This window comes from Corvus moneduloides, chromosome W (genome assembly GCF_009650955.1).
Source record: "Corvus moneduloides isolate bCorMon1 chromosome W, bCorMon1.pri, whole genome shotgun sequence".
In the NCBI taxonomy this organism is placed as follows: domain Eukaryota; kingdom Metazoa; phylum Chordata; class Aves; order Passeriformes; family Corvidae; genus Corvus; species Corvus moneduloides.
In genome coordinates, this window is record NC_045510.1 from 11,444,744 (window position 1) to 11,467,395 (window position 22,652).

At 48.2% G+C, this 22,652-nt stretch overlaps 1 protein-coding gene across 1 annotated transcript in view; it reads right to left on the reverse strand.

Moving 5' to 3' along the window:
* Positions 1-22,652, reverse strand: part of LOC116437346 (Golgi phosphoprotein 3) — a 137,838-nt gene that overhangs the window by 55,065 nt on the left and 60,121 nt on the right. Inside the window, exon 2 of the mRNA XM_032095018.1 lies at positions 7,564-7,695. Within this exon, the coding sequence (XP_031950909.1) occupies positions 7,564-7,695 (132 nt within the window). The remainder of the gene's footprint in view (positions 1-7,563; positions 7,696-22,652) is intronic.

Here is a 22,652-nt window from a genome sequence, read left to right on the forward strand (position 1 = left end):
CACAGATGGGTTTGTCTTTGCCTGAGGTGGGATTAATCCAAACAGTCTTTCCTAAAATACCTCTCAGGTGTACCGCAGGGACTCTATCTCCATCCACTGTGTGCAAGGGTTCAGACTCGGCAGGACCAGCTCGATTGATGGACCCTCGGGTATTGACTATCCAGGTGGCCTTTGCTAAGTTCACTTCCCAATTTTTGAAGGTCCCCCCACCAAGTGCCTTTAGGGTAGTTTTAAGTAGTCCATTGCAGCGTTCAACTTTTCCAGCAGCTGGTGCATGATAAGGAATATGATATATCCATTCGATACCGTGTTCTCTGGCCCAGGTGTTGATGAGGCTGTTCTTAAAATGAGTCCCGTTGTCTGACTCGATCCTGTCAGGGGTGCCATGTCTCCACAGGACTTGCTTTTCCAGGCCCAGGATGGTGTTCCGGGCTGTAGCATGAGGCACAGGGTAGGTCTCCAGCCATCCAGTGGTTGCTTCAACCATGGTCAACACGTAGTGCTTGCCTTGGCGGGTTTGGGGAAGGGTGATGTAGTCAACTTGCCAGGCTTCACCATACCTGTACTTTGACCATCGTCCACCATACCACAGAGGCTTCACCCGCTTGGCCTGTTTGATTGCAGCACAGGTCTCACAACTGTGGATGACCTGTGAGATGCTGTCCATGGAAAGGTCCACCCCTCGGTCACGGGCCCATCGGTATGTTGCATCTCTCCCCTGATGACCAGAGGCATCATGGGCCCAACGAGCTAGGAATAATTCTCCCTTGTGCTGCCAGTCCAGATCCACCTGTGATACTTTCACCTTGGCAGCTCGGTCCACCTGCTCGTTGTTGCGATGCTCTTCATTAGCCCGACTCTTGGGTACGTGCGCATCCACGTGTCGAACCTTCACGGTCAGCTTCTCTACTCGGGCGGCGATGTCCTGCCAAATCTCAGCGGCCCAGATGGGTTTCCCTCTGTGCTGCCAGTTGGCTTTTCTCCAGCGATCCAGCCATCCCCACAGAGCATTAGCTACCATCCATGAGTCGGTGTAGAGATAGAGCCTCGGCCACTTCTCTCGTTCAGCAATATCCAAAGCCAGCTGGACGGCTTTAAGCTCTGCAACCTGACTCGATCCACCTTGTCCCTCGGTAGCTTGTGCAACTCGTCGTGTGGGGCTCCATACTGCAGCTTTCCACTTCCGGTTAGCGCCTACAATTCGGCAGGAACCATCAGTGAAGAGGGCATAACGTCTTTCAGTCTCCGGTAGCTCATTATATGGTGGGGCTTCCTCAGCACGAGTCACTTGCTCTTCCTCTTCTTCAGAGGATAATCCAAAAGTCTCACCTTCAGGCCAGTTTGTTATAATTTCTAGAATCCCAGGGCGATTCGGGTTTCCAATACGGGCACGCTGTGTGATGAGGGCGATCCACTTGCTCCATGTGGTGTCGGTGGCATGATGCGTGGAAGGAACCTTTCCCTTGAACATCCAACCCAGCACCGGTAGTCGGGGTGCCAGAAGCAACTGTGCTTCAGTGCCAATTACCTCTGAGGCAGCTTGGACTCCTTCATAGGCTGCCAAGATTTCCTTCTCTGTGGGAGTGTAGTTAGCTTCAGACCCTCTGTAGCTTCGGCTCCAGAATCCCAGTGGTCGGCCACGAGTCTCACCAGGCACCTTCTGCCAGAGGCTCCAGGACAGACCATTGTTCCCAGCTGCAGAGTAGAGCACGTTCTTCACCTCTGGTCCTGTCCTGACTGGGCCAAGGGCTACCGCATGAGCGATTTCCTGCTTGATCTGGGCAAAGGCTTGCTGCTGTTCGGGGCCCCAGTGGAAATCATTCTTCTTGCGGGTAACCAGGTAGAGAGGACTCACGATCTGGCTGTACTCGGGAATGTGCATCCTCCAGAAACCTATGGCGCCTAGGAAAGCTTGTGTTTCCTTCTTGCTGGTTGGTGGAGACATCGCAGTGATCTTATTGATGACCTCAGTGGGAATCTGACGTCGTCCATCTTGCCACTTTACTCCCAGGAACTGGATCTCTCGGGCAGGTCCCTTGACTTTGCTCCTTTTGATGGCAAAGCCAGCTTCCAGGAGAATCTGGATGATTTTCTCTCCTTTCTCAAACACTTCCTTTGCTGTGTTTCCCCACACGATGATGTCATCGATGTATTGCAGATGTTCTGGAGCCTCACCCTTTTCCAATGCAGTCTGGATCAGTCCATGGCAAATGGTGGGACTGTGCTTCCACCCCTGGGGCAGTCGGTTCCAGGTGTATTGCACACCCTTCCAGGTAAAAGCAAACTGGGGCCTGCATTCTGCTGCCAAAGGAATGGAGAAGAAGGCATTGGCAATGTCAATAGTGGCGTACCACTTCGCTGCTTTGGACTCCAGCTCGTACTGAAGTTCCAACATGTCTGGCACAGCGGCGCTCAGTGGTGGCGTGACCTCATTCAGGCCACGGTAGTCCACCGTCAGCCTCCATTCTCCACTGGACTTACGCACTGGCCATATAGGGCTGTTGAAAGGTGAATGGGCCTTGCTGACCACCCCTTGGCTCTCCAGTTTGCGAATCATCTCATGGATGGGAACCACAGAGTCTCTGTCGGTGCGGTATTGCCGACGGTGCACTGTTGCTGTGGCGATTGGCACCTGTTGTTCTGCAACTCTTAGCAGTCCCACGGCAGAGGGGTCATCTGAGAGGCCAGGCAATGTACTCAGTTGTCTGATATCTTCTGTCTCCACAGAAGCTATCCCAAAAGCCCAACGATGTCCTTTTGGGTCCTTGAAATATCCATTTCTGAGATAGTCTATGCCGAGAATGCACGGGGCCTCCGGGCCAGTCACGATGGGGTGTTTCTGCCACTCGTTCCCAGTTAAACTCACTTCAGCTTCCAGTACAGTCAGCTGCTGGGATCCTCCTGTCACCCCAGAAATAGAAATGGGTTCTGCTCCCACATACCTTGATGGCATCAGAGTACATTGAGCACCGGTGTCAACCAAAGCCGTGTATCTTTGTGGGTCAGATGTGCCAAGCCATCGGACCCACACAGTCCAAAAGACCCGATTCTCCCTTTCCTCTACCTGGCTAGAGGCAGGGCCCCTCTATTCCTGGTCATGTTGCATGTTGCTCCCTTCCGGTGAATACGTTCCTGAGGTCCCTTCAAGAGGATCGGTCATAGTATCATTCCGGTACCGTCTGGAGTTCTGTGTGCGGGAGACCGGAGCAATGTTGACTCTAGATGCGCTTCTTGTGGTAGTTGTCCCTCTTTTTAGTTCACGTACCCGAGCTGCTAAGGAGGAGGTGGGTTTTCCATCCCACTTACTCATGTCTTCTCCATGTTCCCGAAGGAAAAACCAGAGATTACCTCGTGGGGTGTATCCTCTCTCCCTGGTTGGGGGTCGCCGGCTCCTAATGGCAGAGACTCTTGTTGGTTCTGGTGGGATGTGGTAAATCTCTTCCTTAAGTTCCTTTTTCAGTTTCTGATGGCCTTCTTCAATCAAGCTCCGGACTTGCTCAGCCAAAAGACTTGTTTCCACGGATGAGACATGGGTGCGAAACGGGGCTGTGACGGTGTCCTCGTAAATCCTCAGTTTGTTCACCAAGACGCCCACCCTGTCCTCGCCTTCCCTCCATTGCAGTGTTGCCAGGTAACGGGAGTATATCTCTGGTCCAAGGTGTGCGAACCTCAGCCACATCTGTGACGTGCACTGGACACCATCTGGGCTCTTAGGAAATCTCTCATCTTCTGAGAAAATGATCTCCAGCACAGCCAATTCCCTCAGGCACCGGATACCTTGTTCCATTGTGCTCCATTTTCCTTGGTGCACCTGGAGGTCTTCTTTACAAAGGTACCTGTCCCTTACACTTGTAAGCAGTCGCCGCCAGAGGCTGAGGGTTTCTTGGGTTCTCCCGATCCCCTGGTCAATGACCACATCCCGGGACAGAGATCCCAGTTGCCTGGCCTCACTTCCGTCCAGAATGGTGTCATTGGCTGCAGCGTCCCAGATGCGGAGCAGCCAGGTCAGGATAGACTCGTTCGTCTGGCGGGTGAATTCCCTCCGCAGGTCTCGCAGCTCACCCAGGGATAGCGACCGAGTGATGATCTCTGGCTCTGCCTCTTCTGCTGGGTGCGAAGGTCCTGCTGCATCCTCGTCAGTCACTATGCGGACTGATTTGCTTTTTGATTTCTTCTTCTGCACGGGGGCAACTGCAATCGGTTTAGGCTGTTCTGGTTCAGTGATGGTTTGCGTGGGGACGCTGACAGTGCTTTTGGTTCCCTTCTCCTCTGTGTCAGTCTGCGTGGACATGGACGCTGTTTTCTTGCGTCTGGGTTCTTTCTCCTCTGTGTCAGTCTGCGTGGACATGGACGCTGTTGTCTTGCGTCTGGGTTCTTTCTCCTCTGTGTCAGTCTGCGTGGACATGGACGCTGTTGTTTTGCATTTGGTTTCTTTCTCCTCTGTGTCAGTCTGCGTAGACATGGACGCTGTTGTCTTGCATCTGGGTTCTTTCTCCTCGGTGACAGTCTGCGTAGACATGGACGCTGTTGCTTTGCATTTGGTTCCTTTCTCCTCTGTGTCAGTCTGCGTAGGCATGGTGTTTGTTGCTCTGCTCTTTTTTCCTCCCTCATCCTGAGGATGCTGTGCCATAGCTCTGATTCTAAGCATGGTGTACATGGTGCAGGCTGTACAGAGAAGACAAAGCAGAACTGACAGCAAGTTTATGCCGTCTTTGACATCCAGAGGGAATTCAATATTTTCAAAAACTGCTGTGCCTGGCCTGAAAGGCTGGAAGAAACCACTCTCTACTCCTCCCACCAGGGGCTGGGTGCGATTGTTGAGGAGATCCCAGACATAGGAGCCCAGACTAGGACAGCCAAACAAAACTGAGTATATACTCCGAATGGTATTCATCGCCTCACAGGTTATTATGCTGTAGACATAATAAACCATTAAAGCAATTCTCATACCATTCCCTGGTTTTAACAGGAGTAATACTACAGGCAGGTAGTTCCCCATGTGAGGAAAAATATAGAGAGCAAGATACAGTACCCACATAGACAAGCTGAGCACCATGGTGAATAGGTTTCCGTTAACACAAAATTGTAATTCTGACTTTCTCTCAGAGCTGCCCCACGTTGGGCGCCAAATTATGTGCTAGTTTGAAAACAAACCAGTGGGAGGCACCAAGTCAGAATAACAATTTAATGGAAATTAAAGAAAAGGAGAAAAAAAAAGGTAAAAGAAAACACTATCAAACTGACAGAGTCAAGGTACAACCTGACACCCTGTTAGGCAGGGTGGTGGTAGCAGTCTGGTAGAATGGTGGCTGCAGTCCTCTGAAGCAGTGATCCTGTAGTGAAGCAGTCTGCTCTTCCTCTGGAAGTCCAGTGGTGGCTGTGTAGCTCCTGTCCTCTGGAAATCCAGTGGGAAGCCCGTCTCTCTGGTGTTCAGCCTCAGCTTATATCCACGCTGGGATGCTTGGTTCCTCCCTCTGGGTGGAGCATCTCACAATGGGGTAACGAGTCATGAGGCAAAGTGTTGATTAGGCTCATTAACAGAAGATAGTCCGGAGGGAGTTATCTCTGAGTCAGGCGGCAGGACAATGATGGGCAATTAACAGAAAGATAGTCTGGGGGGAGGAGGCAAGGAAACACTGCCCCACCTGATTTCAACAGCTGATGGGGATGGTAATAGAATACACTGCAACCCAGGACACCTTCTAATGCTGATAAAGTAAATATTCTTCAAACAGTGTGACTTTGCACATTTTGTATAAAGAAAAAAGATCCAGTGGAAAAAGTAATAAATTAAGGTGCCTCAAATATTCAGCATAATTCAGAAAGAACCTCAAAAATTTGCCCATCTTAAAGGTCAGTGAGTACAACAAAGTTAACACAATGGTCACATGCTTAAACTAGATACTGTTAGTTCTGTGTTCTCATGGGCCCAAAGAACAAGGATTGTTTCCTTTCCATGCATTGCAAGCACTAATTGCAACACTGTGTACACCAGTATTAAACTGGTAACTTGCAGGATACACCTGACAGTCTCTCAGCCATCCCTCTCAGCCCCAACCAACATCTCACAAACACTGCAAAATCCAGTTCCTTCAGCAGATTACAACTAGTGCTACTGGCTTCTCAGCAGCAAATGCTGCCACCACACCCTGTCCAGAGCCACTGTCAACTGATTGTGCAAGGATCCCAACAGCAGCATGAACGCATCAAGAGAACAAACAGGAACAAATACAGAAGATTTTACAAAGTACTTCAGCTCACCATTAAAACTTATTAGGTAATAACTCTGCACCTATCTTAGGCCACTACTCAGAATCCCTATCCCCATTGTCTTGGTTTGAAAGACAGGTGTCTGCCAAGGAAGGCGGGAACCTCCCTTGGAATGGGAAAATATGACCCCCTTCCCTCCAAATTATTATAACTTTGAAATTAAGGGGCTTTCAGGCAAAGATATGAGAAAAAGAATAACAGTTCTTTACTAGCATGTATATGTATAACAAGGTAAACAAACAACAACAACCGCAGCAACAACAAACAAAACCAGAAACCAAATAACAGCCTTTTCCCAGCTGTCAAGCACTTTCCCCTTTGGTGTAGTTATGGTCACAGCCAGCAGGGGTGCTGTTGGCTCCCGGCCAGGCAGGGCAGGTGCAATGATTCCCCTGCGGCTGCAGGGGGCGCTGTGGCACGAGCTCAGTCACTTCTTAATGTGGGTAATGGAGGGCACAGCCAGTGGAAGAGATGGAAAAAAGGGGCTTCCTTTACAACCTCACAGGGGCGGCTGGTCCTGGTGCCTCTCCAGATAGTGAAATGAGCTGTAGCAGGAACCTTGGAAGCAGCAAGCTGGAACGGCAAAGGCCAGCAGACCCCAGAGTGGCAAACAAAATGTATCAGAAACTCCACAGCTGTAGCAGGAGCCACGAGGTGTCCTGGCAGGCAGGAGGTGAGGGATTACAGTGTAGCGAAAAACCCAGAGCAGTGGCAGAGAAATGGCAGGGCTGGAGGGAGGGGCTCAAGGTCCCGGGTTTTCCCCTGAGGCACCCGAATAGATGGTGAGGGTCCTTTCTAGTGAGGTACGGTGTTAATAAGGTCCCAGTCCAATGGCCGCTCTTACAAGCAGAGCTTCACTCACGGTAGGAGAAGACAGCAGGAGACGGAACCCCTCAGTGATGGTGAATTCCTCTCACAGCGATCGTAGCCTGTCTCCCCTCCGATCCCGAGAGCGAGAGAGAAGCTGATCCCAGCCCCTCACCCCCTAGCCAAAATCACGAGGTATCTCTGCCCTTCCCAAAAGAAAGCCCCCCAGCTATGACAGTGCAGCCAGCTGCACTCCTCACCCTCCCCCTTGGCTACATCTTTTGTCTCTCTTAAGTACTGGTTGTTATTGTCTCTTAGGAACAGATGGGAGAAAATTCCCTAAGAGAAAGAAAAAAAGGAAAAATCCTAACCTCCAACACCCATATAAAGAAAAAAGTATATTTGTTACAAGCACCCTTAATTTATAGCTACTGTATTGCCTGGAGCATGACACAAAAGTAAATGTGACCATTTTCCTCCACTTACCTTTCTTGTCAATAGACTTTTGCGCCTCATTCCGCAAGCCTCTAACTGAAGACGGCCTCGCAATGCCAATTCAATTAACATACAGCCACGCAATCCCGAGGAGATGCAATCATTCCAAAATGATGTGTAACCCTGTGAAGAATGAAAGGCAGTAAAATATTTCCATTTCTACCTGAAAGCAAATAGAAAAAGAGGCTTAATGCATTCTCTAAATGGTTCTCTGGCCCTCATACACTAGCATCACTAGTCAACTACCATTCCTGTACAGAAACATCAAAGAGAAAACAGACTCATCCCTTATTAGTTTTGACACTTGGTCTCTGCTCTTTGAAAAGAAGGGAAACTTCAGGAAAGAGATGCAAAACAAACCAGCAAGATATCAAGAACTGTGAGATATAAAGTGTAGTTTATATGTAGTCAAAAGACCTCCATGGTCTGCAGGGGCACAGCTGCTTCACCATGGTCTTTACCACAGGCTGCAGGGGAATCTGCTCCAGCACCTGGAGCACCTCCTCCCCTTCCTTCACTGACCTTGGTGTCTGCAGAGTTGTTTCTCTCACATATTCTCACTCCTCTCTGGCTGCAATTGCTCTCGGGCAGTTTTCTCCCCCTTTCTTAAATATGTTATCACAAAAGCATTACCACCATTTCTAATTGGCTCAGCCTTGGCCAGCAGCGGGTCTGTCCTGGAGCCAGCTGGCATTGGCTCTGCTGGACATGGAAGAAGCTCTCAGCACTTCTCACATAAGCCATCCATGTAGCCCCCCCCACTACCAAAACCTGGCCACACAAACCCAATACAGTTGTTCTTATATGGACTGCCAAACTGCAAGCTACATTTATTCTATGAACCACACTACCACAGTTTTTCAACTATATTTCTACATACAGTTTTGCCATAATGGGCAAAAAGTCCTTCATAACAACGTTTAAGCCATTAACCATAACATTACAGTCTCTCACAAGAGGAGCAACAGTTAAATATTAAAAAAACATGCAAGAACAGTATCTAAGACAAAATATTTCTGAGAAATTGTTTTTTGAGAAATTACTGTGAAAACACTTGTTACAATCCAGAAAGACTTTCCAAAACTCCCATATTGTTGCATCTCTGTGAAAACATCCACTTTGTGCTTCTTCAGAGAAAAATTCAGTAAAAAGAAAAGAACGCTCCCTTTCATAAAATTTATCCTAACCAGTAACAAAGTCTAACTTAAATCAAGGGTAATACAATTTTATTCTTTTTGCGAATATAAGCTACCAATGTATAGACATATCAGATGTATACATCTGAAGTCTTCTAAAAACAAACCAGTCACTAAGGCATGCCATTAAATATAGATTTCTAGGAACATGATAATATAGATTATATAGACGACCAATACTTTAAAAAGTTCTTAAAAAGCTCTGGATCTCTAGAAAGTAATTACTGAAATATGTAACAGGCATTTTTTTAAAGGCCATAAATAGAAGGTTGGAAAGGCATTTAAGAATTTGGATCAGTCAATTCAGAGCTGATATGTGAGTAGCTGTTACTCGCAAAGAAGTCAGCCATTCTGTAAATTAAGATTTTGGTTGGCACCAGACATTTCTTTGCCAAAAAACATGCAAGATGGTGTGCAATATATACAAAGACTCCTACACTCTACTATTCTCAATTAAATAGCCTCTTTACATAAAAATAATTTTTGAAATCAGACTACACACAAGCAAACTTACAGCTGTGGCATGATAAATATATACTTCTTTCTAATTCCAGAAAGTATTACATTATTATGCAAACAATTCAAGCGCTAGAAATTTTTCCCCTTGTTTAGCAATGAAAACTGAATTTATTTTTAAAGTATTTTTCAATTAAGTGACCTTAACTATACCACTCCAAGTGTTGGAAATGTACAAAGTTTTTAATTGTTTTATATAACTTTAGTCAGGGGATTTGTTCGCCTTTGCCACGAGGGAAAGGAATCGAAGTTTCTTTTCAAAGGGCTGTTTCACCACTCGAGGCCTGATGAGCTTAACATCTCAACAAGACTGGGAGTAGCACAGAAGATACAAAAAAGATAAAGACCATTAACGAACATCAACTCCAAACATCACCCCTGGCATGGTCGGAGACATCTGGTCTGGGAAAAGATAGATAAGAGAACAAAGAATGAGAACCTAATTAACATCGAAGGTGAAGAGATCAATAACCAATATGAAACCAAATACTAAGAACTGTGTAACTTGGGACCAATGAACACTGAATCAATGAATTTCTCTGGGGTTTGACTGTATAAGTATGTGAAAAACCTAGTAAAAATCATGTGTGAGGGAATGATTTTCTCTGCACAACCCAGGCTATGTGTGGATGTGTGACCGATAGGTAAAGCTTTGTAAAGGAAAGGACAGGTAAAATCATGGCTCCAGCCTGTTAGCCTAAGTAGAAATGGACTGTGGAAGAATGACTCAGCTAGAATAGAGGAAGTGAGGCTTGCTGCGTGAATGCCTTGTGCCCGCACCATGGTATATGGTGGTTGGTTAAATTTGGTTTGTTGTGCCTTAAAACTATGTAAACTAACAACCGACTAACGGCATAAAAACGTCGTGTTTTTGTAAATAATGTTCCTCCTTTGCACCTGCCTGGGGACTCCTCGCTGCTCCATATCGCTACATCTGGCGCCCAAACGTGGAAAACTACCCTACGACGAAGAGCGGACCTCGCCCGGAACCGAAGCCCCCGGGCCCCAGGAGTGCCCCCGGCCCGCGACCTACACTGGTTCCCGCGGACCTCCCGTAGTGGCCCCAGGCATCACCCAAGCCCACGCAAAGGACTCCGGCGGTGGCTCCAGGCAGCACATCCCTACGGGGAACTCTGGCGGCGAGCTCCGGCAGCAAACCCAGGCAGCACGCTTAGACAACCTGAGCGACCTCTCAGCTTCACCTTATCAAATTTCAGCACGCACATTCCACACTTTGAGGTGAGCTGCGAATGATAATGGGTACTAAGCTGTCCCTCGAGCAGAAACAGACCCTAGAGATGGTGTGGCAGCTTTTACTAAGGCAGAACAGAGACATTTCCGATGCTAAATTTCTTTCCTAGATTGGCTTTCTACGCATATCAAAGATCTCCCGCCAGCCAGCATTTATCACCTAGATGCTTGGCAAACGGTTGGGCAAAAACTTTTCTATCTTGCGAGTGCGGGTGATGTCTGTGTGTCCAGGCATCTCGCTACTTGGGGAATTATAATGTCAGCTCTTACAGAATCTAACGCAGGTTCGGCTGCCCCACTCTCCTGGGAACCTGTCTCCCTCTCCGCACAGCTGCCCTCTTCAGCAGCAGTCTCGCAGGGAGACGCATTCCTGCATAACAGCTCCCCCGCATTCCAGTCTTCCCTGGGTCCTAGAGCTCCCTCACCGCCCGCCCTGCCCACCTCTGCCCCGCCCAACCCCGCCTCTGTGCTGCCTACTCTTCCCACGGCCTCTGTGCTGCCTAGCCCTCCCGGCCCTGCCTCCGTGCCACTCACCTCTCCTAGAGCCTCTGCACCGCCCACGGCTTCTCCTGTGGTACCTCCTCTTTCGCCGCCCGCCCTCTCGGCACACGCCCCCCCCCCACGGCTATGTCACCAGTCCCCCCCCTACGGCTGCTTCACAAGCACCCCCCACAGCTACTTCACTTCTGCCAACCGCTGCGGCCGACTGTGGCCTCCCGGCCTTGGATGCGGATATCCCTACAGCCGCAGTGAATATCAAGGCCTCTCCGACTAGTCCCCCGCCCTCGCAGGGCCTCTAGAATGCTGCAGCTACCCCGCCCCCATGCGGGCCCCCAGGCCAAGCCACCCCCCCACCTAGGCCACTCCAGGAGCTGCCAGCCAGCTCCGCTGCCCCTCTGGAGACCGTTACTTTGAATAGCTATTCAGACACGGCATCTTGTAATGCCCAGGCGGTACAGCAACTGTACCCTACACATGATCGGGACAGGGTCCGCCCATATCTGACTGCATACCCAGTTGTCTACGAACAGGCCAGGCCTCCATCCTATAAAGATGTAGAGTACTCTGTCCTGAAGGAGTTGCGCAGGCTGGCACAAGACGCAGGTACAATTTCTGAGCAACTCATTACATATCTACAGACATTAAGTTCTGCCTATATTCTCACTCCTGCTGACTGGAAAAATATGATGAGGATGGTCCTGACGATGACTCAGTATCTTGTCTGGTTCTCGGACTACCCTTCGCCTTGCCTGTCTCAGGCAGGGCGTCTACAGCGGAGGGATCCCCCCGTCCTTGTGGTTCAGTTAACTGCTGAAGGTGTGTTTGAGAATGCCAGAGCCCAGACAGACTATCCACGTGATGTTTATGACCTCATTGCCCGTCTTTCCATTGCAGCGCTGAGCCAGGTTCAAATGACAGACAAAGCTGATAACATTTCTTATACCAGTTGAGCAGGGGCCAAGCGAGCCTTACACGATTTTCATGGATAGGCTCCAGGCGGCGCTGGCCCAACAGGTGGATGATGAGGACACACGAGAAAACCTGTTACGGCAACTTGGGTATGAGAATGCGAATTCTAACCGTAAAAAAGTCCTCTTATCTATTCGTAATTGCCGCACTTGTGGTATAGTGGAGATGGTTAGAGCTTGCCAAAGCGTGACTATTCCATCTCGTAGCACTAACTCCTCCACTGCGGCTTTTGCAGCTCGGTTACAGAAAGAACGTGGCAATCGTTGCCATCGTTGTGAGTCCCTTGATCACCTGAAGAACAATTGCCCTCTGCAGCAACCAAGAGGTCAATCTCCTTCCACTAATGCCCCTACCAGTAAGTGTCCCCTGTGCAAAAAGGGGTTCCATTGGGCAAAAGATTGCCGCTCTTGCTGTGTTGTGGACCGTAAACCTGCGGTCTTGGGAAACCGCCTGTGGGGGACCGAACTCACGCGCCTGGCAGAAACAAACAAATGGGAAGCACAGCGTCTGGCAAGCCAGCTCATCCTAGCAACCTCCGGAAGTGCCGGACTGGACCTGGCTGCCAGCCAGCCAGTAACTCTGGAGACCACCTCGGTTCATTTAGTCCCTACAGGGGTATGGGGACCTATTGGCGATAATATGCATGCTTTACTAATCAGATGTTCTTCTACCACTAAGCTAGGACTCTTTGTGTTACCTGGTGTCATCGATTCCGACTATGAAGGTGAAATACAGATTATGCTCTGGACACCCGTGCCACCTTGCTTTATACCTGCAGGCCAGCGGCTCGCACAGCTTGTTCCATTCTGCAGCACGACCCCGGGTGGAAAAGGTAAGCGTGGTACTGCAGGCTTCGGAAGCACTGGCCAGCCTCAAATTTTTTGGGCAAGAGCTATCACAGCAGCTCCGCCAACCATGGTCTGCGTGATTGATGGTAAGGAATTCAAAGGACTTGTTGATACCAGGGCTGATGTTTCCATTATCAAAGCCAGTGACTGGCCTAGTGATTGGCCCACAGTTGACCCTGCCTCGACCCAGTTGGGGTAGGAGGGCTTCAACGTCCTCGCAAAAGTGCCCACCTTCGCCTTGTTCATGGCCCCGATGGGCAGACTGTCCACATCGCACCATTCATCACTCCAGTGCCATGTACATTGTGGGGATGTGATGTCGTGGGACAGTTTGGAACTACTGTGAGCATAAACACTGACTCTCGTCAAACCCTTTTTCATAGGGGCCATTGAACAGCTGTTTCAAACACAAGTACTGAACATATATAAGCTCATGTGGAGGACTGATGACCCTGTCTGGGTCTCTCAATGGCCCCTACGTCAGGAATGGCTACAGAACCTACAGTAGCTTGTAGATGAACAGCTGTCTCTCGGACACATACAGCCATCCTCTAGCCCTTGGAACACTCCTGTATTCTGCATTCCCAAGAAAAGTGGTGAATGGTGACTGTTGCACGACTTGCACATGGTAAATGTGGTCATTGAACCCATGGGTGCCTTGCAACCTGGACTTCCCTCTCCTGCCATGATACCTCTCGATTGGCCCCTCGTTGTCATAGACTTGAAAGACTGCTTTTTTACCATTCCATTGCACCCTGATGATGCACCTCATTTTGCTTTTTCAGTGCCCACCCTGAACCATGCAGAGCCAATGAAAAGGTATCACTGGACACTTTTGCCGCAAGGCATGAGCAACAGCCCAACTATATGCCAGAGAGTGGTGGACCTTACTCTGCAACCTGTCCGGAGCCAATTTCCTGAAGCGACCGTGTACCACCACATGGATGATATTTTACTTGCAGCTAAAGATCATTCTGTTTTGTGTTATGTTGCAGTGGGGATACTGCAACACCCATATATCAAACCAGGAGTCCCGTGGAAAGGAAATATATATGGACAGACAGATTCTTGGTAGATGTTTCAGAGATGTTTATTTCTCCAGCCGCATGACCGGAGCTCTGCCCAGGAACTGTCACAGTCACGGGACCAAGGGTCCTTCTGCCCGCGCAGGGGAACACAAACCAACCAATGGGAACGAGGCTGAGCAGGGGCAGGGAAGCCCCGTGTCTGTGCCCTCAGGGCCCCTCTCCCAGGGCTACACGGCAGGGGAGGGACCCCAACAGTGTTCCATACAGGTGGCTGTCGTTCAGGCAATTTGAGCAGCTGGCTTAGTCATTGCACCAGAGAAAGTGCAGCAGCGGGCCACATGGCATTACCTAGGGTGGAAAATTACTCAGCAGACTATCTGCCCTCAGCCTGTAAAGCTTTCTGTTAAGGATAACCTGACCTTGAATGATTTGCAGAAATTGTTAGGTTCCTTGAACTGGTTATGTCCCATTCTAGGTTTATCCACAGAGCTTTTGCACCCCCTGTTTGCTTTACTCAGGGGTGATCTTAATCTCAATTATCCCCAACAGCTGACTCCTGAGGCTAAGAAAGCCCTAGATCGTTGTGCTCAGGCTCTGGAAAGTTGTCAGGGCTGGAGATGGGACCCTGATGAACCTGTTTCTCTTGCTATAGTGACTAGCAAGTTTCAACCCTTTGCTGTCTTGTTTCAGTGGTTTCCTGATGACAGTGATCCCTTGCATGTGCTGGAGTGGCTATTTTTACCTCAGACGGCAACAAAAACTGTATGGACTATCCATGACATGTTTGCGCAGTTAATCATGAAAGGCCGTGAGCGGCTGCAGACGCTCAATGGCCATGATCCACATGTAATCTGTGTACCTGCAAACAAAGAAAACTTGTCATGGTTGTTGTCAGAGGACACTAACTTTCAGATTGCACTTGCAGACTTTTCAGGACAATTATCTATCCACTACCCTTCACATCGCCTGTGGACGGAGGTGGGTAGCCTCCCCTTATATGCAAAACGCCGCTGCAGCATGACTCCTGTCAACGGAATGACAGTTTTTACAGATGCATGCAGCAGAACCAGCAAAGCTGCAGTAGTATGGCGTGAGGGTGACTCTGCCTGATGGCATAAAAGGGTTCTGACTGTGCAAAACGCTTCAGTGCAAATCCTAGAGTTAGCCGCTATCCACTATGCTTTTCAGTTGTTTTCACAAGAACCACTCAACATTGTAACTGATTCTGCATATGCTGCTAATGTAAATGTTAGTTTGGAATCTTCATACTTGCACTATGTTGATAACCCAGTTTTATTTGCAGAGCTGCGTACACTGTGGCTTTTGATTAACAACCGGCAGCATGACATTTATGTGCTTCATGTCCATTCTCATACAGGTTTACCTGGACCTATCATGGAAGGTAATACTTATGATGATCTTACTGTCATGCCAAATGTTGTGCCTAACAAGTTTGCTCAGGCTAAGCTGTCTCATGACTTCTTTCATCAGAATGCACGCTCTTTACGAAAGCAATTCCAATTGACTGCCTCGCAAGCTCGAGACATTCTGCTTTACTGCCCCTCTTGCTGTGGAATTGCTCCTGCTCCTTTAGCAGAAGGTGTCAATCCTTGAGGCCTAACTGCTGATTCTGTCTGGCAAACTGATGTTACTCATGTTCCAGAATTTGGTCGTTTAAAGTATGTTCATGTAACTGTTGACACTTTCTCACATTTTTTGATGGCAACTGCCCACACAGGAGAAAAGACTCGTGATGTTACTCGACACTGGCTCACATGCTTTGCTACTTTGGGCCTCCCAGACATATAAAGACTGACAATGGCCCTGCTTATGCTTCTGAGCAGACTCACCAGCTCTTACAGCAGTGGGGTGTCTCCCACAGCACGGGTATCCCTCACTCTCCCACTGGTCAGGCGATTGTTGAACATGCCCACAGAACACTGAAAACTATGCTTCACAAACAAAAGAAGGGGGAGTTGGAGTGCCCACATGATAGATTAGCAAAAGCCCTGTATGTTCTCAATTTCCTGAATTGAGATGAAGCTGGCCAAACAGCATGCAAAAGGCAATATTCTTTTGATACAAAGGCTCATCCCAGGCCTCCGGTGATGGTAAAGGACCCAGTAACAGGGCAGTGGGCAGGACCTTTAGACTTATTAACATGGGGAGGGGTTATGCTTGTGTCTCCACAGGTCACCACATGAAATGGGTTCCTTCACGGTGTGTGCGACCATTTGTTGCATCATCCTGATCGGTGAAGGCACTGCGAGTGTCGTACCCCCTACACTGGACGGCGCAAACGTATGGATCAACCCTGCAAATGCAACGCACACTGATACTATGTGCATCTCTATGACAACTCCTAATGATCCTTTTCACATGTGCTTGGTAGGGGTACCCATTGACAAGAAACGCTTTGGTAAGCTGTATAATGAAAGCCTGCAGCAAAACTGCACGGCCCCAGGTATATATTGCATCCTATGCGGTGGTGCCAGGACCCCTGGCAGAAGACCACAGGACAGGATGAGACATGGTATAAAGATCTGAGAAGGATGCATGACTTTCCAGCTTTGCCCTCGCAGCCACAAGAACTAGACACGCTAGGGACTTTGCACGCTTTGCTATGCTTTTACATTGATGGTACGTTTGGTGTTTATATAAACAGTGTTAACTTTGATGTCTCTTCTAAAGGTATTTTCAGCAATGCTTCCCTGTGGTGTAATCAGACCTTGGAAAGTCAACTGACATCTGGCATCAGCGCTATTGCTCTCCCCTCAGACTTGTTCTTAATATGCGGGGAGCGCGTCTGGAAAGGTATACCAGGCAAAGCTGGTGGCAGACCTTGCACCATTGGCCAACTAACCTTGTTTCATCCAGATTGGACTGCTCTAATTGTTGCAGCACAGCATTGTGTTAGGCGCAGCACTGTTGGGGTTTTAGTTTAGTCTTAGTTTTTTTCCTGTTAAAGGAATTTTCTCCCATATGCATGTTGCTAGGGGACAAATAGCTGTACTTAAGAAAGACAAAAAGGGGAGTGGGGCGGGCCTGGCTACTCCTTTGTCTACACCTGGGTGTGGGGTCAGTTCGCTCTCAGCGTCCGGAGAGAGAAGCTGCAGAGAAAGAAGCTGCCGCTTCTTTCTTTTTGGCCGTTCTTTCTTCCTGCTGGAAACAACGCCGGGACCCCAAAAGCCGCTTTCCCTGCCCTGCTGGAGGCCGAGCTGTGGCTGCTCTGCCCCGCTGCTGCTTCGAGCTTTCGCTACGCTGTAGCCCTGCTCGCCCTGCCTGCCTGGGCCTCCGTGGGGTTCTCCCATCTGGATACATCTCGCCTGCCACCCGGGATTTGCGCTCGTCCCTGCCGCTCTAGCCTGCCGTTCCAGCCTGCCGTTCCAGCCTGCTGTTCCTGAGAGTCCGGGATCGGCTCCCAGGGGTTTGTGAAGCCTTTGTCCCATCCCTTCCCGGGATCCCAGGGCACCGGTGCCGCGTGTTTCCCGAGCTCGCTCCGGAGCGCCCCCTGCAGCCACGGGGGAACCATCGCACCTGCCCTGCTCACCGGGAGCCGCCAGCGATCCCTGCCGGCTGCGAGCGGAACTGCACCCGAGGGGAAAGGGCCTGACAGCCGAGAAGGCTGGGACTGGGTTTGTGATTGTTTGCTGTTACTGCCATAGTTATTGTTGTTTTTTTGACTGGTTATACACATATAGATATATAATAGTAAAGAACTGTTATTCCTATTTCCCACATCTTTGCCTAAAGGCCCTTGATTTCAAAATATAATAACTTGGAGGGAAAAGGGGTTATATCTGCCACTTCAAGGGGGGCTTCTGCCTTCTTTAGCAGACACCTGTCTTTCAAAACCGAGACAAGCACGCAGGTTCTTAACGAGAAGTGCGATCCGACAGTAACTTTCTGGAACACTGCAGAGTGCATCTCTGCCAGTTTAGTACCAGCAATTGGTACTGCTCACACTTTGGCTTCTTTAAACAAGCTTGGCTGCTGGCTTGCAAAGGAAGCTAACGCCACTAGTGCTGCTCTTTCAGCTATGCTAATGGACGTTAAATCGGTGCGACATGCAACACTGCAAAACAGGGCGGCCATTGACTTCTTGCTGTTGGCTCAAGGCCATGGATGCGAAGATTTTGACAGCATGTGCTGCATGAACTTAAGTGATCATTCAGAGTCTATTCATAAGAGGATCAGTAATCTGAACCAGCTCATTAAACAGTTACAGCAACATAATGAGGGTGACTGGTGGGGGGTGTCTTCATGGCTCGACAACCTCGGCTTTGCCTTTGGGGCATGGTTTAAATGCTTAGAAATGTATGGCATAGTTATCCTTGGTGTGTTCTTAATGATTATTATATGTATCCCATGTATTTTATCTTGTGTGCAACAAATGATCAATAACAGACTTAATAAGATAATGGCTATACCGGCACAGACAGTTTTAGCTGTGCAACACTTCAAAAACAAAGAAGGGGGAAGTGTGACTGATAGGTAAAGCTTTGTAAAGGGAAGGCCTGGTAAAATCATGGCTCCGGCCTGTTACTTAGCCTAAGTAGAAATGGACTGTAGAAGAATGACTCAGCTAGAAGAGAGGAAGTGAGGCATGCTGCGTGAATGCCTCGTGCCTGCACCGTGGTGTATGGTGGTTGGTTAAATTTGGTTTGTTTTGCCTTAAAACTATGTAAACTAAAAACCGACTAACGGCATAAAAAGGCTGTGGTTTTTGTAATGTTCCTCCTTTGCACCTGCCTGGGGACTCCTCGCTGCTCCATATCGCTACATGGATGAAATGATTTCTGTTGCACATCCTGGCTAGAACAGCATCCTGGCCAGAGTAAAGTAATGCCTTGATTCTCTAACACTAAAAATGTTGTTGGAGGGTTTTTGTTTTTCCCACAGTTTCGGTGACAAGACCATGTAATGTTTTTCAGAATACTTTCTTTGTTTTACCCGTAAGAGTTACTAAAAATCTATTCCCAACACAGAAATGTACATTTTCTCTCTAATTTTCAGTTAACTCCTAATAGGAGAGCAGCAACTCTACTATACCTGGCACAGGCCAGAAAAGGCTGAGGAAGAATGAAAAATCAGTGAAAATCTCCAATTCAAAAGAAAGGAAAAAGAAGCACTTGCAGAGTTCCAACCTTGAGGCTTCGAGATACACACATGCTAATAAAAGAAAAAAATGATGTGTTTAACTTAGTTGGTTAAGGCCACCTATTTACGGAACCTTCTACAGTAGAATGTAGACTGTAGCTGACAATGCATTTTCTGATCTAACCCAGTGAGTCTCAAGCTATTATAGATTACTTTGCAGATCCACAGAGTCACAGCAAATAGAAATCAGCTTTTGAGTCTTTTAAAAAAGCATCATAAAGATGTAGTAGTCTGTGAAGATAATGGAAGGTTACAATAGCCTGCTCACAATAAAATAAAATAAAATAAAATAAAATAAAATAAAATAAGTATTTGTTTTCACAACAATTGGCCCCTTGGGCCCGTCCTCAGGTGGATCTGACTCATATTCAGTATTAAAGGTCAGTGTTAGGTAAAAGTCTTGGCCCTGACTCAAACTCAATTTACATTTATGAACAACAACAACAACAGAGATTCTCTGGGATAATGCATGTAACACTGCCTAGTCTAAACTTCACTGTCTAACTGCCTTTCATTTTATATTTATACTTAATAGTACTCCTAAAATCCTTGCCTAGCACCCGGTACTTGAAAGCAAAACAAAAGATCTATTGTAACCAAACTGAAACGAACCAAAGGGGAACCTTCTGAAGGAGAAACATCACCAGAGTTACCCAAAACCTGTTCTCAGGAAATTGAAAATTCTTCTTTTATGAAAGACGCAAAAAGACTTCAAAATTTAGTAATGAATGCAATTTCTGAAACTTCATTTAGAGACAGCAGAAATAAAATGTTTTAACTCTTTTTAGCCGTGATAGTCCCATCAGAAAGGGACATGGCCAATCTGGAAAGAAACAGAAAGCCAAGGTAGACAATTACAGCTCCTGAGGAATCTGAAAGTCCTAGCTCTAAGGCAATATATCTGACAGGCTATCAAGAAGACATGAAACGTCAGGGTTTCTGAGCTAGGAGGCACAGTGTATGCTAGAGAAAGCTTTCACTTTAGCAAACAGTAAATTCTGAATTTACAGATTGCCTGTTTTCCATTAGAAGAATATTTCAGCAGAAACATTTCAGCCCGCCCTACTTGGATGCTGAAAGATAGAAAATCTAGAGTTCCTGAACTGTGCTGGAATTTGATTTAACTTTTATTAATTCTGCATGGATGGCATTCAAATACTGTGTCGATGGTAGCAATATAAAAGCTGTGAGACATAAAATGATTGCTTTGTTTATATATAAACAACTAGCTAGCTTTCTTAAAAAATGGTTTCTTCCTTGCCATCTATTCTTTCTGATATGTGGCAGACTATTTTTATGGTATGTTCTTGCATTTGGTTTGCATGGCAAGGTTAGGGTGGTGGGGTACAGGGGTGGTATGCCAGTTTGGACAAATTTGGAAATATATCCTCTTAGAGAAGGCGGGTTACAACCAGCCCTCCCCCAGCAGGTTCGGGGAAAAAAAAAAATTTTTTTCCTCAAAGGAAAGTGAAAGAGATAAAAGCTATTTATTTAACAAATACACCGGAAGAGGATAATAATGCTAAATAATAAAACCTCTCACTGTGGAGAGAAACCTGGGAAAATTTCAGAGTCCTTCCCTAGGTAGCCTCTCTCCTCCTCCTCAGAGCTGGGGTGGGGTGGGGCCCCCTCCTCCAGGGCCTCCACCTCGGTGGAAAAAGTCCTGATGAGTTCTGATGTTGAAACAGTCCAAAAAAGAAGAAGGGAAAAAATGAAGTCCCAGGAAAACAAAAGTTCAACTCACCGTCTCCCTCCGGAGAAAAAGGAAGCTGAAAGCTGGCTGGAAAGCAGGCAGAGCACTTCCCTCCGCTCTCCCTGCCGCAGGACGCAGAGGAGTCTGTTACAGTGGGGATTCTGTAACACGATGTATCAAACAAGGAGTCCCGTGAAAAAGAAATATATGTGGACCGATTCTTGATAGATTTTTCAGAGATGTTTATTTCTCCAGCCGCATGGCCGGAGCTCTGCCGAGGGACTGTTACAGTCATGGGACCAGAGGGTCCTTGCCCGCGCAGGGGAACACAAAACAACCAATGGGGAATGAGGCTGACCAGGGGCCAGGGAAACCCCGTCTCTCCCCCCCAGGGCCCCTCTCCCAGGACCACATGGCAGGGGGGAGGGACCCCGACATTTCACCCATTTATTTTTAACAAAAGAGATTTAAATCTTAACATTGAAAACAACTGGATAAACATAACAAGAACAGTTTTAAAACAAAACAAGCCATCCTCCTGAGTCTTTAAATGTCCAAATAGATTCTCTGGAACATCTTAAGACTGACAGGGGAGACAGGACTCTCTGAGCATGCTTTGTGGGGAAACTGAGGCAGGAGAGTTAACTTTTGAATCAAAATATATGCCGATGGAAGAATATTTTCATGAATATTATTTAATTACTGAGACTGTTGAGCAATGTCAGCTGTGTCTTGGCGAAAGGAAGCTTGGCTCAGGGACCATGCAACCCAGGCCATGTGGACTGAGCCCTGTGCGAGAAGCAGCGAGGCAATTCCCGCACGCAGGCAGAGCAACGCGAGCTGCAATGTTGGCGGCAGAGCGAGGCGCGGCGGGAGAGGTGTGACCAGGCAATGACCGCCCGGCCCCGCGCAGCGTGTAGTGAAGCGAGCCCCGTGAACGCCCGACCGAGAGGGGTGGCATGCGGGCGGTGGCTGGCGGCGGTGGAGCAGAGCCGTGCCTAGCCGAAAAGCGTGCTGGAGCAGGGCGCAGGGGCGTCATTGCTCGGGGGCCCAGCCAAGACGTGGGTGCAGCGCCTGGCAGCGGCAGCGAATCTGCGACCAGAGGTGGCGACGCGCGGAGAACTGAGAGGCGCGGCCCGGCCCAGCCTGCGCGGCCCCGAATGCGACCCCGGGAAAAGCGCGCAGCCACAAGCAGCTCCGGCGGCACCGGCAGCACTAGTAGCTCCAGCAATTCCAACATGGGAGCAAGTGAAAGAGAAAGCAAGAACGCAGCAAGACAGAAAACAGCAGCCACTCGGAAAAAGGAAAAGATCACCGTAGCTAAGGTTTTAGGAATAGTAAAATGGTATAATGTTAAACAAAATTATGGTTTTATAACAAGATGTGACAACCAGCAAGACATATTCGTGCATAGAACTGCTATTAAAAAGAATAACCCTGAAAAATGCATCCCAAGCTTGGGAGATGGAGAGGTGGTGGAATTCAAAATTGTGCAAGGTAGAAAAGGGTTACAAGCATCGCAGGTCACTGGGCCTGATGGTGTTCCTGTAAAAGGCAGTATATATGCAAAAAATCGTACTCATGTTAGACAATATCTCCATTGTAAACCCCCCCTACAGTCTCCCTTTCCTAATCCCACCTTTCCCTTTTACCCTATATCCTATTACCCCCAGTGTATTCCCAATCCATTTTTCCACCCATGGTTTCTCTAACAAAAACATGCCTTTGCCAATTGTTTCCCCAAAAATCCCTTTCCAATGCCGAGTGGGGGATGAAAAGGGGGAGGAAAGAAAATAAACCCTCTCCTGCCTCAGTTTCCCCACAAAGCATGCTCAGAGAGTCCTGTCTCCCTTCTGTCAGCCTTAAGATGTTCCAGAGAATCTGTTTGGACATTTAAAGACTCAGGAGGGTGGCTTGT